This window comes from Hippocampus guttulatus, chromosome 18, assembly GCF_054856545.1.
Source record: "Hippocampus guttulatus isolate MCC_2025c chromosome 18, RoL_Hgut_1.0, whole genome shotgun sequence".
Lineage (NCBI taxonomy): Eukaryota > Metazoa > Chordata > Actinopteri > Syngnathiformes > Syngnathidae > Hippocampus > Hippocampus guttulatus.
The window spans coordinates 8694199-8709783 of record NC_141278.1 but is presented as its reverse complement, the minus strand read 5'-3'; the positions used below and the strand labels follow the sequence as shown (position 1 = coordinate 8709783).

Sequence of the window (15585 nt, the reverse complement as noted above, 5' to 3'; positions counted from 1 at the left end):
CGCGTTTGCGTGTGCGCGTGTGTGCGCGCGCGCGTGTGTGTGTGTAACTTTTTTAGTCTCCCTTTTTATTTTAATTTTTATTTAACAGGATCAATATATAAGATAAGATAAGATATCCTTTATTAGTCCCACACTGGGGAAATTTACAGCCTCCAGCAGCAAGAATGTAGGCAGAAAGAAGAAGAAAAAACAAACAAACACCATCCAATTAAGTGCAATATAAATACAAAATGGATAAACCGCAGTGCTATTTACAGTTGTTTTCCACATCATTCAATTATTAAATATTATTGTTGCTATTTTTTATTCAGCAGCCTGACAGCAGTTGGTAGGAACGAGCGTCTGTATCTCTCCTTCTTGCAGCGCGGGTGTAACAGTCTCTGGCTGAAGGAGCTACCTAGTGCTGTCAGGGCGGGCTGGAGACATTGCCTTTTAAAATTTGGATAATTATATGCATGTAAAACATCTAGCTTCAGTGTATTTGCAATTTTTGTCCCCGGCAGGCTGGTACCATATCATCCCCTGGCTTGAATATTCTCAACAGATGTATTGTTACGCTTGCAGACATTTTAGCCCTCCTAATACTGTTTTTTTTCTCATCACTGTAATGTTAAGACTACAATTTCAAAGTCTGAAGAAATAAAAAGTCAAATAAGATTTTGAATCTGTCTTTTTAGCCCTGGGTTGAATGTGCCCCCCCCCATCAAAACCCCTGGCCCCAGCCCGGCCCCCTCAGTGAAATTGATCCAGAACCGCCCCTGGTTGTTAGCATCCAAAAAGAGTGGGGGGGGGGGGTGCCAAGGTTGAAGAGCTGATACCAGACATCAAGCAGCGGAAGAGTTTCTAGTGTACTGGACACGTTGGTAGTACACAGAAATGGTTTCTAGTGCATAACAAGAGTTGATAGAGGGGCCAGAAGAATTGCGAGCAGAATGAAAGAATTGGTAGCAGTCAAGAAAGACAGGTGAGACTTGCGGAATTGGAAAACTTTGAAGGATTGCTAGTGGACAGGTAGAGTTTCGAGCAGACTGGTCCAGGAATAGTTACTACTGTAAGATCATGTGTGTCAGTACATATTTTGTTTGTTTTTATCTCCCGTGGTTCGTTCATCTGCACACTTCTATATTGTCAGTTGATTTCTCAATTCCTATTGGATGTCCAGTGTGCATTGAGCTGGAGTTCACCCCGCATAAGGCTTTCAAGTGGGCACTTTCCAGGACCCCCCCCCCCCCACTCACTCCCAATCTGGACCAGAACCAAAAAGCCTTGAATGGTCCTTCACAGAACTCCAGTGACCGCGGCCAATGTCCAATTTTGTTGACAAAAGAAGAAGGGGGGTGGGGGGAGTCGTTCTCATTCTAAGCAGTTTTTTCCCAGAATGAATGTTGCCTTCAGGTACAGTTGGATACTTGATGACTTGTCACTTTTACTTGCGTGTACAGTAGTGTTTTATTTGTGTTTGAAGTCATACTTTTAGATGTTTCTTGACACCCCGGTCGGCGTTTACTGTTAAGGTAAATACACAGGAAAAAGAAATACACACATTGTGCATTTAAATACTTTCTTTTTGAAATATTAGTAATTTGTTATTTCCCAGTCAACGGAAAACCCCATTTACAGGCTTGCACCGACTCACACGGCCCGAAGAGGCCGAAGTACAGGAAAAGGAGTTCTTTAGTTTTGTTTTGTATATTAATATACTGTATTATTTTACTTGTTACCAACTAATTTCCTGATTGCTCATTGGGTTTTTATTTTAAAGCTGAGTTTTAGTAGTTCAATCATGTTGATGAAATGTGATTTCAATCTCAGTCCAAAATAATTGTGATCATTATTTGTTTCGTAATCGCCCGGCCCGAATTCAAGAATTAATAACATCCTTGTGTGATACCGCCTACCCACGCGCACCCTCCCTTGCTACAGACAGCAGAAGGCGTGTTCAACCAGTTGACGACACACGCAGACGCACTTTACAAAAAAAACAAAAAAAAACACGACAGACACATCCGCTCAGCGCAGGTTATGCGGCAAACTTTCCACGCATGGAGCTGCGCGAGACTGTCGACTAAAAAGGTGAAGTAACTCCATTTTGTGTGCTTTGTCGTGCCGCTTCGCTTAACGTATACTGTCTCTTTAAAAAACGGCGACAGGTGTTTCGTCTCACGCGTGAGCTGATGGCAAAGAGGACAAATATCGAAAGCGACGTTTCCTGGGAGTAATGGACGAACACGTAAACAAACGTTTACAAGGGAGACCTAAAAAAGATACATTTGCTGCAAAATAGCTGCTTGTCGCTCTTTTTTTTTTTCGTCCTTTTGCGTCGCCTCAGGTGCAGTTGGTGTTAGCTCAGTTCCTGTTGGACCAACCGAGGCGCCCTCACTGCGCACGCGCCAATTACCGCCTCTGCCGCCTGGAGGCAACACACATACTCTATATGTGTACAAACGTTTTTTTGACTGTACGTGAGCAGGAAGTAGACGCGAATTACTGAACCGGCTGCATTGAAAAGTTGCTGAGTCATCCCACAGACGTTAACGGTCGTATTTATTCCCATTTAACTGTCCCTATTGGTGTGAGGATGGCGTGTATAGTCGTCTACGTGCGGTTGTCGTCAATCACGTTTCATGCTGGCTCATTCTTGCTAGCGAAGCATGGCGCTGCAACGAAATTTTATTTGGTATTCTGACATTTATCAGTTATTTTCTTAGCCCATTGTTGCGCCATAAATTGGGCTCCTATTGAGCAACTATAAACAGAAGAGTTGCTAGACCTCTGGAATAGCTGTTAGCATCCAGGAAGTTTTCCACTTGTGGACTATATTAGCAAATATTGAGTGTGTTTTGAGCCTTTGGGGGCACCGTACTTCTCGTGAAAGTAGCCCTGCAATCAACCTGATTCTTTTTACGTTAAACTACTTCCGGCTAGCAACAAATGACCTGTAGGAACCGACTCTGAGCAAACAACTTTGCTGAAAAACGATTTCAATATCCTTATTTTATGATTCATTGGTATTTTTGCACTTTATGAAATGACAGATTTATTGATTGATTTATTTTACAGGCATGGAGGCGAACGTGGGCGCTCTGGACCTGAGCCACCTGTCGGAAGAGGAGCAAGAGACCATTTTGCAGGTGCTCCTGCGAGACTTGGACCTGAGACGTCAAGACGAAGGACGAGTAAGGTCAGAGGTGAACCGCACCTTTAACAGCTCCCAGCAACCACAAAGTAATGTTGTCGTCAAAGTTTGCTGCTGTTGTTGTTGTTGTTTGTCAAGTTCTGTGGTTCACCTCAAAATGGTTGCTTTGAACCACAAAGGCCGACTTCCTATTTAATTTCAGGCAACGGCGCTTGAGACTTTTTTTTTTGTGCGTTCTGTTATGATAGACCACACAGTTTTGTTGATTAACAACAAATTGGGTATATATTAACTTTCAAGCCCTGGAATTTATTTCAAAATAGTCCATTTGAACTTAAGTACCTTCCTGTTCAAGTCCAGGCATGGGTCCTTGAATTTTTATTTATTCAATTTTATTCAATCATCGGGCGCCGACAGGTATGGCAGCCTCGGTCACACGCTCCCTAGTATTATCCCTGTTTTTGTCATTTTCGTTAGTTTTTGGCGACCCTGAGCGGCTTACTTACACGAGGGAAAAGTTGCTGCGCATTGGGGAGTCTACGCTCGGTCTTTTTTCACCAGCACACGAAAACCCACAAGGTTTTTCGGAGCTAATCGCGAGCGGAGCGGCTGCGCTGTACGGAGCATGGAAACTCCGCCGGAGGAGGGGGAAGAGAGCCGGCGTGCTCGTCAAGCTCCGGCAGCGCGGATTTCGAACCCCGCTCCCATCGATCCATCTTGCTAATCTACGATCTCTGCCAAACAAGATGGATGAACTTCTTCTCCTCACAAAGACCAACAAAACCTTTGCACGTTCTGCTGCGCTCTGCTTCACTGAAACCTGGCTCAGTGACCGCCACCCGGATTCCGCGCTACATCTACCCGGCTTCCGCCTTCTCCGAGCCGACCGCGACACAGAGCTATCAGGGAAATCGAAAGGTGGCGGGATTTGCTTCTATATCAACGAAGAATGGTGCACTGATGTCACGAAGCTCGACGCACACTGCAGCCCGGACCTGGAGTCGCTGTCTTTAAACTGCAAGCCATTCTACTCGCCACGTGAGTTCACCTCCTTTTTACTAGTCGGTGTTTACATTGCACCACAAGCTAACGCTAACACGGCGATACAAACGCTAGCCGAACAAGTAAACAAACTCGAACTAAAATACCCAGAGTCACCCCTGATAATTTTGGGCGATTTTAATAGAGCACATCTTAACCGTGAACTTCCCAGATATAAGCAGCACATCGACTGTTTCACCAGAGAAGCCAACATTCTAGACCACTGCTATACAACAATCAAAAATTCATACCGATCGGTCGCCCGTGCAGCATTGGGTCTTTCTGACCACAATTTAATCCACTTAATACCTACATACAGACAGAAACTCAAATGTGCTAAACCGGTTGTTAAGACTGTGAAAAAATGGACAGATGAAGCAAAGCTAGCTCTACAAGAATGCTTAGACTGCACTGATTGGGGCGTCTTTGAAACTTCAACGGGCACACTGGATGAATACACAGACACTGTAACATCATACATCAGTTTCTGTGAGGACATGTGTGTACCAACGAAGTCCTTCCGCTCCTTCAACAATAACAAGCCATGGTTTACTCCCAAACTCAGGCAACTCAGGAAAGAGAAAGAGGCCGCATTTAGAAGTGGAGATCGGGCACTGTACAAACACGCCCGAAACCAATTGACAAAGGAAATTAACATCGCTAAGAGAAGCTATGCAGAGAGGCTGAAAAACCAGTTCTCTGCTAACGACTCTGCATCTGTATGGAATGGCCTGAAAGCAATCACTAACTATAGAATGCCACCCCCCCAAACAGTGAACAATAAGGGTCTTGCTAATGAACTAAACATGTTTTTCTGCCGATTTGAAAAGGTCACCCCCATTTCCCACACACACCCACCTCTACCAGAAACCACTCTACCTACCCCCCCACCCTCTTTTTCTCCACTACAGATCCACGAACAGGATGTGAGACGGCTCTTCAAGCATCAGAAGATCAAGAAAGCTGCGGGGCCTGACAAAGTGTCCCCCTCCTGCCTGAAAGTCTGCGCTGACCAGCTGGCTCCGGTCTTCACACAAATCTTCAACAGATCTCTGGAGCTGTGTGAGGTCCCATCCTGCTTCAAACAGTCTACCATCATCCCAGTTCCCAAGAAATCGGCAACATCGGAACTGAACGACTATAGGCCTGTCGCCCTGACGTCTGTGGTCATGAAGTCCTTTGAACGCCTTGTGCTGAACCACCTAAAGAACGTCACCGGACCCCTGCTGGACCCTCTCCAGTTTGCCTACCGGGCAAACAGGTCTGTGGAAGACGCAGTCAACATAGGTCTGCACTACATCCTCGAGCACCTCGACAGCACAGGGACCTACGCAAGGATTCTGTTTGTGGATTTCAGCTCTGCGTTCAACACCATCATCCCGGAACTCCTCACCCCCAAACTTCTCCACCTCGGTGTGTCCCCTACAATCTGCCAGTGGATCCTCAGCTTCCTGACGGGACGGACACAACAGGTGAGACTGGGAGCAACAACATCATCAATACGCACCACCAGCACTGGAGCCCCACAGGGATGTGTCCTCTCTCCACTGCTCTTCTCTCTCTACACAAACGATTGCACCTCAACAGATCCAGCTGTCAAACTCATAAAGTTCGCAGACGACACCACGGTCATCGGTCTCATCAAAGACGGCGACGAGTCTGCGTACCGCCAACAAGTGGAGCAGCTGGAGCTCTGGTGCAGCCGACACAACCTTGGGCTGAACACGCTCAAGACTGTAGAGATGATCGTGGACTTCAGGAAACATTCTTCTCCACAGTTGCCCCTCACACTATCCAACTGCCCTGTGTCAACCGTCGAGACCTTCAAGTTCCTGGGAATCACAGTCTCCCAGGACATGAAGTGGGAAGTCAACACCATCTCCATCCTGAAAAGGGCCCGGCAGAGGATGTACTTCCTGAGGCTGCTGAGGAAGCATGGCCTGCCACAGGAGGTGCTACGACAGTTCTACACGGCAGTCATCGAATCAATCCTGTGTTCTTCCATCACGGTTTGGTTTGGGGCTGCCACAAAAAAGGACAAAATCCGACTTCAACGGACAGTTAGGACGGCGGAAAAAATCGTTGGCACCGCCCTACCCACTCTTGAGGACTTGCACACTGCAAGAATCAAGACAAGGGCACGGAAAATCCTCCTGGATCAACTGCACCCTGCCCACCACCTTTTCCAGCTACTCCCCTCAGGCAGACGCTACAGATCCATGCGCACCAAATCCAGTAGACACTTAAACAGCTTCTTCCCTCTAGCCATTAACTCCTTAAACAGTCACTGACGTAGTCACTCTTCTTGTACTACAAATACTGCTACTGGTTACTCTAAAATGGTTCAATGATTTGTTGTTTACGATGATACTAATGCAGCGTGTTATACCGGAGACAAATTCCTTGTGTGTTCTACATACTTGGCCAATAAAGATGATTCTGATTCTGATTCTGATTCTGATTTATTTTTTTGGTGTGTCCGGTTATGCCACACAGGCGCCAATGTAACCAAGAGGACCTTTCCATTGCTGAAATTCAAAACATAAGTCACCACTTCCTCATCCCTCAAATGAAGCGTTAAACCTCTTCGGGTGACAATTCAGCAAGGGAAGAAGAAGATGAAACCGTTTGTAACCATACAGAATAACAGGACACACCCACACATGCTTCCCTTTGAAACGCTCTCTCCGATCTCATTTCAATAATGAGCCCGGTGGCCTTCTAAGGTAATCAAACAAGAATGGGCGGTTGGGCGCCGACAGGTATGGCAGCCTCGGTCACACGCTCCCTAGTATTATCCCTGTTTTTGTCATTTTCGTTAGTTTTTGGCGACCCTGAGCGGCTTACTTACACGAGGGAAAAGTTGCTGCGCATTGGGGAGTCTACGCTCGGTCTTTTTTCACCAGCACGCGAAAACCCACAAGGTTTTTCGGAGCTAATCGCGAGCGGAGCGGCTGCGCTGTACGGAGCATGGAAACGCCGCCGGAGGAGGGGGAAGAGAGCCGGCGTGCTCGTCAAGCTCCGGCAGCGCGGATTTCGAACCCCGCTCCCATCGATCCATCTTGCTAATCTACGATCTCTGCCAAACAAGATGGATGAACTTCTTCTCCTCACAAAGACCAACAAAAACTTTGCACGTTCTGCTGCGCTCTGCTTCACTGAAACCTGGCTCAGTGACCGCCACCCGGATTCCGCGCTACATCTACCCGGCTTCCGCCTTCTCCGAGCCGACCGCGACACGGAGCTATCAGGGAAATCGAAAGGTGGCGGGATTTGCTTCTATATCAACGAAGAATGGTGCACTGATGTCACGAAGCTCGACGCACACTGCAGCCCGGACCTGGAGTCGCTGTCTTTAAACTGCAAGCCATTCTACTCGCCACGTGAGTTCACCTCCTTTTTACTAATCGGTGTTTACATTGCGCCACAAGCTAACGCTAACACGGCGATACAAACGCTAGCCGAACAAGTAAACAACCTCGAACTAAAATACCCAGAGTCACCCCTGATAATTTTGGGCGATTTTAATAGAGCACATCTTAACCGTGAACTTCCCAGATATAAGCAGCACATCGACTGTTTCACCAGAGAAGGCAACATTCTAGACCACTGCTATACAACAATCAAAAATTCATACCGATCGGTCGCCCGTGCAGCATTGGGTCTTTCTGACCACAATTTAATCCACTTAATACCTACATACAGACAGAAACTCAAATGTGCTAAACCGGTTGTTAAGACTGTGAAAAAATGGACAGATGAAGCAAAGCTAGCTCTACAAGAATGCTTAGACTGCACTGATTGGGGCGTCTTTGAAACTTCAACGGGCACACTGGATGAATACACAGACACTGTAACATCATACATCAGTTTCTGTGAGGACATGTGTGTACCAACGAAGTCCTTCCGCTCCTTCAACAATAACAAACCATGGTTTACTCCCAAACTCAGGCAACTCAGGAAAGAGAAAGAGGCCGCATTTAGAAGTGGAGATCGGGCACTGTACAAACACGCCCGAAACCAATTGACAAAGGAAATTAACATCGCTAAGAGAAGCTATGCAGAGAGGCTGAAAAACCAGTTCTCTGCTAACGACTCTGCATCTGTATGGAATGGCCTGAAAGCAATCACTAACTATAGAATGCCATCCCCCCAAACAGTGAACAATAAGGGTCTTGCTAATGAACTAAACATGTTTTTCTGCCGATTTGAAAAGGACACCCCCATTTCCCACACACACCCACCTCTACCAGAAACTACTCTATCTACCCCCCCACCCTCTTTTTCTCCACTACAGATCCACGAACAGGACGTGAGACGGCTCTTCAAGCAGCAGAAGATCAAGAAAGCTGCGGGGCCCGACAAAGTGTCCCCCTCCTGCCTGAAAGTCTGCGCTGACCAGCTGGCTCCGGTCTTCACACAAATCTTCAACAGATCTCTGGAGCTGTGTGAGGTCCCATCCTGCTTCAAACAGTCTACCATCATCCCAGTTCCCAAGAAATCGGCAACATCGGAACTGAACGACTATAGGCCTGTCGCCCTGACGTCTGTGGTCATGAAGTCCTTTGAACGCCTTGTGCTGAACCACCTAAAGAACGTCACCGGACCCCTGCTGGACCCTCTCCAGTTTGCCTACCGGGCAAACAGGTCTGTGGAAGACGCGGTCAACATAGGTCTGCACTACATCCTCGAGCACCTCGACAGCACAGGGACCTATGCAAGGATTCTGTTTGTGGATTTCAGCTCTGCGTTCAACACCATCATCCCGGAACTCCTCACCCCCAAACTTCTCCACCTCGGTGTGTCCCCTACGATCTGCCAGTGGATCCTCAGCTTCCTGACGGGACGGACACAACAGGTGAGACTGGGAGCAACAACATCATCAATACGCACCACCAGCACTGGAGCCCCACAGGGATGTGTCCTCTCTCCACTGCTCTTCTCTCTCTACACAAACGATTGCACCTCAACAGATCCAGCTGTCAAACTCATAAAGTTCGCTGACGACACCACGGTCATCGGTCTCATCAAAGACGGCGACGAGTCTGCGTACCGCCAACAAGTGGAGCAGCTGGAGCTCTGGTGCAGCCGACACAACCTCGGGCTGAACACGCTCAAGACTGTAGAGATGATCGTGGACTTCAGGAAACATTCTTCTCCACAGTTGCCCCTCACACTATCCAACTGCCCCGTGTCAACCGTCGAGACCTTCAAGTTCCTGGGAATCACAGTCTCCCAGGACATGAAGTGGGAAGTCAACACCATCTCCATCCTGAAAAGGGCGCGGCAGAGGATGTACTTCCTGAGGCTGCTGAGGAAGCATGGCCTGCCACAGGAGGTGCTACGACAGTTCTACACGGCAGTCATCGAATCAATCCTGTGTTCTTCCATCACGGTTTGGTTTGGGGCCGCCACAAAAAAGGACAAAATCCGACTTCAACGGACAGTTAGGACGGCGGAAAAAATCGTTGGCACCGCCCTACCCACTCTTGAGGACTTGCACACTGCAAGAATCAAGACAAGGGCACGGAAAATCCTCCTGGATCCCCCGCACCCTGCCCACCACCTTTTCCAGCTACTCCCCTCAGGCAGACGCTACAGATCCATGCGCACCAAATCCAGTAGACACTTAAACAGCTTCTTCCCTCTAGCCATTAACTCCTTAAACAGTCACTGACGTAGTCACTCTTCTTGTACTACAAATACTGCTACTGGTTACTCTAAAATGGTTCAATGATTTGTTGTTTACGATGATACTAATGCAGCGTGTTATACCGGAGACAAATTCCTTGTGTGTTCTACATACTTGGCCAATAAAGATGATTCTGATTCTGATTCTGATTCTGATTCTGAATGTCGTCGTCGTCGTCATCGTCACATGTGTGTTTGCCGTGTCAACAGGATGCTGGCGCAGACCGAAGCCGACGCGGCGCAACTCCACTCGCAGTCGGGGGCATGGTTCCGCGAGGCATCCAGCAGGCGACACCGAGGCCGTATGTGCGGCTCGGACCTGGTGCGCGCCACCATACGCCGTCGCCCGACAAAGGTCAACGGTCAGTCTGACAGTCTTTGTCTTATCTCGATAAACTTTTGCTAATATGAGGCGATGTGACCAATCGAGATTATATATATTTTTTCGGCTTCCTCTAGTAACGGAGTCGTTGGCGGTCAGCCTATTCAACGGTGAGACGGACGAACAATCGAGCAGCCCCTGCCTGGAGGAGGCTGAGGCGCGATTGAAAGAGTCCGTGGAAGCCATTCCAGAGTTAGCTTTTTTTTTCTTCTTTTCCCCCCTTGTCTCCCAACCTTGTTTCTTGATGACTTTTGTCAACTTCTGTGTATGATGTTTTTTTTTTTTCCCAGCAGTTCGCCCTGTTTTGACTCTTCTTCCATTCGGGAAAGAACGGCAACAAAGGTATATGAAGGCATTATTGTATTCTGGAATGTCATATCTCCCAGATATGACATTGTCAAGTTATGCCAAAGCAGCTTTCTTCAATGTTCACGCAAAAAAAAAAAAAAAAAAAATTCCAAATGACAAGTACCACGGTGACCAGATAGAAATTTGCTCTTGCTATGAGTCATGATACAGTGAATTTGAAAAAAGAATCTATATATATACCTGATGTGAAGGTCCTTTGACTAATTCTGAGTCAGAAAAAAAGTACCACCCACATTGTTCAAACCAGAATATTTTATTAATGTGTGTGTGTGTGTGTGTTTTAGGAAGACCGTCAGCATTACAAAAGGGAATCTGTGTCTATGTGCAACATCCAGACCGACTCGGGACGTTCGCCTTTGCAAAAAAACAACTTTCATTCCAGTTATATGGTGCACGCACGCACGCTTGATTGAGTTTAGGATGAGACGGCCTGGATTGACGCAGGATTTTACCCCCACCCACCCCCATCCCCCGTGCGTAGTTGAGCGGCGGCAAGATGAGTCTGTTCAGCTCGGGGGTCTTCGGCGTGGTGGAGGTGCGTGGCCGCCTGCAGTTCTCGCTGGCCTACGATGGCCACAAGGGGGAGCTCCGGGTCAAGGTGCACCGCTGCGAGGACATCTCGGCGGCGGCCGACGAGCACCGCTCCGATCCGTGAGTGTTGCCGGGTGGCGAACCATCAAGGCCAGCAAACGTGATCAGAACTGCGAAAGTTACTTCCGAGGAAAATGTTCTTCTCTCTTAATTCCGTAGCATATTGTTTGACTTTTTTTTTTTTTGGCATGGAAGAGGTTATAAAGTTGCCTATATTAAAAAAAAATAAAAATAAAAAATCTAATGTTTCAATATTAAGATTTACTATAGGAAAAAAAAAGATATGTTATGATAGAAATTAGATATATATTTTTTAAAAACAAGAAAGCTTTTTTTTTTTTTTTTAATTTATTCAACGTTGCGTCACAATCACAGAGGAGATTTTTTTTAACTCCGCTTGGGTCGCTAAGTCATTGATTTCTGGCATTTGTTTTATTAGCATGCCGCTCCACATGTATTTTATTTTTCCTTCCATGAAACCTCATTTATTGCTCATTATTTTTTTTGTGGCCGACACTCAAGCTCAGGTTGGCGCTCCCGCTTTCCCCCCCCCCAGATACGTCAAGTGTTACCTGCTGCCCGACATGTCGAGCCGCAGCAAGCGGAAGACGGCAGTGAAGAGGCGGACGCAGAACCCCGTCTTTGAGCAGACGCTTAAAGTGAGACCGCTAATTTCACCGTCTGGCGACAACACTCTCGTTTATTTAAAAAAAAAAAAATGCGGGTGTAGGTGTACCTAATATTGTGGCTGGTAGTGCATATCAAAATACAGATGGCAGCCAATGTGGCAGTTTTGATTGATTGATTGACTTATTTATTTTGGGGGACCAGTACAAAGTACGGCAAAACGAGTTGAATAGTCGCACCCTCAACCTGTCCGTGTGGCACGCGGAGCCCCTGGCCAGGAATGTTTTCCTGGGTGAAGTCGAGGTGGCGCTGGGCCTCTGGGACTGGACCTGCACACAACCGCTCTGGCAGGACCTGCAGCCGCGGGTAACACACACGCACACATTGTGGCCAGTTCAGTAGGAACATCAGCACAAGAATTTTTTTGGGACGGTTGTATGGCGATGATCAAAATTCTGGAAAAAAATAAGATTCCTGGACTCGCCCAAATCGACGCTCTATTGCACCGGTGTCAAAGTCATTTCACATTGTGGGCCACATACGGACTCGGTAGATGTCGAGTGGGCCGAACCATTAACATTATACCATACTTTGCTATGAATCACCAAAATATAATCTCTTTGTTTTGGATTCAACAAGCATTGATTGGCGCTTTCATATTTCATTTGCAGTGTTGGGTCTATGACAGGGACAGACTGAGACAGTTGTTTTCTTCCCCGATCAAAACAATGTGCCCCCTAGCGGATAGTCCGCTAATTGCATTTTATTTAAAATATTCATTCTGTGTCTTTAGTGCATTTTTTTTTTCACTTTTAAATTATCCGGCGGGCCAGATCGAACCTCCTTGGGCGCCGGTTCCGGCCCGTGGGCCGTATGTTTGACGCCCTGCTCTATTGGCCACTTTGAATCAAAATGGCCGTCTTCATGTATCTTTTTTTTTTTTTTTTGATGGACTCCTGATGGTCAGTCACACCGACCAAATTTCACATTGCTTAATCAAACTAGTTTCGGAGGCTGATTTAAAAAAAAATAAATAAAATTTAAGTAGTTTTACGCTTGCCTTTTTAGAGAGCAAAAAAAAACATTTCTATTCCAAAGCAGTCCGTGCGATCCATTGAAGCTCTGTGCAGTTCCCTAATGAAGTGGCCTGTCACGTCATCATTTTGCGGCCTCGCCGGACGAGCCGCGCCCGTCGTCTGCCCGAGGATGGACGATGGCGCCCTCTGTGAATTTCAGCTCAGCTTCTTTTCTCTCATCTTTTACATGACAGTTCTACCTGAAGCCCGACTGCGTCAGCAGCCGCGGCACCCTCCTGTTCTCCATCAAGTTCATCCCGGAGGGATTTGAGGGTGAGCAAAGCCAATTTCAGGCTCCCGTGTCTGAATCTCACTTTGAATGATGAGATCTGCTTTTGTGCGCGCTTTCCAGGCGGTCTGCCACTCACGGGGGAGCTTCACATTTGGCTGCAGGAGGCTCAAGGTCTGCTGTCGAAAAAAGGGGGCGCCGTCGACTCGTTTGTCAAAAGGTGCGTCGGCTCGCCCTTGCGGCCGCGCGAGGGCAGCGCTTTGTCACGGTTAAAAACCGGCAAGGAGCGTCTCCATAGCGTTTTGAAAACGCTTCCTCCAAATAGTTTCTCACTCTTTCTGTTCTTTAGTTATCAGCAGTAAAACATGGCTTGGGTTTGCCAAAAACACCAATTTATGACCAAAAAGCGGAAAAAATAGATTTTTGTTCGAAATGTCAAGCAGTCTGTTTGCACCGACGCAATCTACTAATGACTGCGACTCATTTCTCTCCCTCAGAATTCTGTGTCATGCCGAATGTCGATCTCGACGCTGATCTGAAATGCGAAGCGATCTCCTGAGATCTCTCAAATCATGACCGGTGTTTTTGGGCGAAACCAGCCAGTGTTCTGCCGCTGATTAGACAATGAAAACCTGAACGAGTTTACGCTTTGGTTTTGCTGGGTCATATTTTGTGGGCCTTGAAAGATGAGTCCAAATATTCTAAAATGGCCGGCAATAGGGAGAATTGCGCAAACAGTCGTGTATTTTGTGTTCATCCTCGGGCCAATTTAGAATGTCCAATCAACCTCCCGTGCATGTTTTTGGAATGTGGGAGGAAACCGGAATACCCAAAGAAAACCCACACGGACCCATTCTCTGGGGAGAACATGTAAAATCCACACAGGGAGGGTGTGATGGTCACCGACCCCAAAAGTGGGTGACTCAGCACCAGAGTGAAAACATGTTTAACCATTGAACCATTTTTTGTGGGGGGGCCGGTATCCCTTCATTGTTTTGCTTTCTCACAGTTTTTCGAATGGGAGCGGTTTCTTCAAACTATTTTTGACCATGTCTATCCACATGCGTGATCCACAACATTAACAACAACAAAAACTCACCCAGCTTGGAAGGAGTTAATGCTTGCTTTTTATGCCGCCCCCCCCCCCCCCCCCCAAAAAAAAGTTATATCCTACCGGACGTTGGCTGTCAGAGTGGCCAGAAGACGCAGGTGGTGAAGCGCTCCATCAGCCCGTCGTACAACCACACCATGGTGTACGACGGCTTCCAGAGCAGCGACTTGGAGGAGGCCTGCGCCGAGCTTAGCGTGTGGCAGCGCGAGGGCTTCAAGCAACACATGATCGGCGGGATTCGCCTCAGCTGCGGAACCGGTAAGACCCATTTTTTGAGGGGGCGGGGGTTTGGGGGACCACCACAAAACTGCACTAACCGCATCGTCTGGGCCTGCAGGTCAGAGCTATGGTGAGACGGTCAGGTGGATGGACTCCACGGAAGAAGAAGTCTCTGTGTGGACGTCCATGATCAAAAACCAGAACCGCTGGATCGAAGCCACCTTGCCCATCAGAACCAACCTTACGCACCGCTCGTCTGATTGACATTTTTGTTTGTGTCCACCGCCCACGGTCAGAGAACACGTTCTTGTTACATATGTTAGGCCCTTTTTTACGAATTCCCTCCCGGAATAGATATTGTAAATAAGCTGTAGAATATGCTTGGATGTTCTTGTTTTGTTGTTTGCAAAAGACAGCTGTGACCATGCGATCGCTGTGTCATTAAATGCGGGGAACCCGTTTTTCCTGCTTGCTCATCAAAGGTGAATCGCTGCTGAAAACGCAAATGGATAGTCATGTACAAAAATGCAAGATTTATATATCGTGTACATTATATTTTGGGGTGATTTAAACTTTGTAAAAAATGTGGTTTTCCAACCTAAAAATAATGGTGGGGGGTTAACTTGAAAGCACACTGTAATTGTAGTTCACGTGCCGGGCCTTTAGGGGGTGGTATGACTAGTTCCACCGTTCCAAGTTTTGCCTCGTGCCCATTATTCGGCTTTGATTTTGAATTGAAAGTCAAATTATTAGACCTCTGCTGACTCATTTTCGACAACAAACGAGAAAATCAAGCCGTGTTTAAATCTGTTACTGTATTAAACAAAACTCGAGTTGTTAAAATTTTTCCAAACGATAGATATTCAAGTACCAAGAGGCATTGGGAAGCTATTTTAGTTGGGTGCACAATTTACCACAAGGTGCCGCTGTTGCCACGTGAAATGTATCTACGAGTTCAGTTGATGTAAAAAAAAACCCAACAAAAACACACATTTAGCCGAGTTTTGTATTCTCCATTTGATTTGCAAATGTTGACATTCACCCTTGTTCCCTCAACTTAATAAAGCAAAGAAAAAGTTTTATTTAAAGCAGTTGTATCAACCTGTCCGTTAC

At 46.9% G+C, this 15585-nt stretch overlaps 1 protein-coding gene across 6 annotated transcripts; it reads left to right on the top strand.

Annotated features, from left to right (window-relative positions):
* The first annotated feature begins 1925 nt into the window (after positions 1-1925).
* sytl1 (synaptotagmin-like 1) lies at positions 1926-15560 on the top strand. 6 transcript variants are annotated; one of them, XM_086137598.1, is made up of 13 exons: positions 1926-2073; positions 3061-3181; positions 10079-10230; positions 10328-10442; positions 10544-10592; positions 10904-11008; positions 11101-11270; positions 11767-11869; positions 12042-12203; positions 13108-13186; positions 13266-13362; positions 14306-14511; positions 14591-15560. In XM_086137598.1, exons 2-13 carry the CDS (start codon positions 3063-3065, stop codon positions 14734-14736), a joined length of 1503 nt encoding a protein of 500 aa, XP_085993724.1. In that variant the 5' UTR covers positions 1926-2073; positions 3061-3062; the 3' UTR covers positions 14737-15560. The 6 variants fall into 6 exon arrangements, with proteins under 6 accessions (XP_085993724.1, XP_085993722.1, XP_085993723.1 ...); XM_086137596.1 differs by having other exon boundaries at positions 10541-10592; XM_086137597.1 differs by lacking the exon at positions 1926-2073 and adding an exon at positions 2139-2537 and having other exon boundaries at positions 10541-10592.
* Positions 15561-15585: the final 25 nt, after the last annotated feature.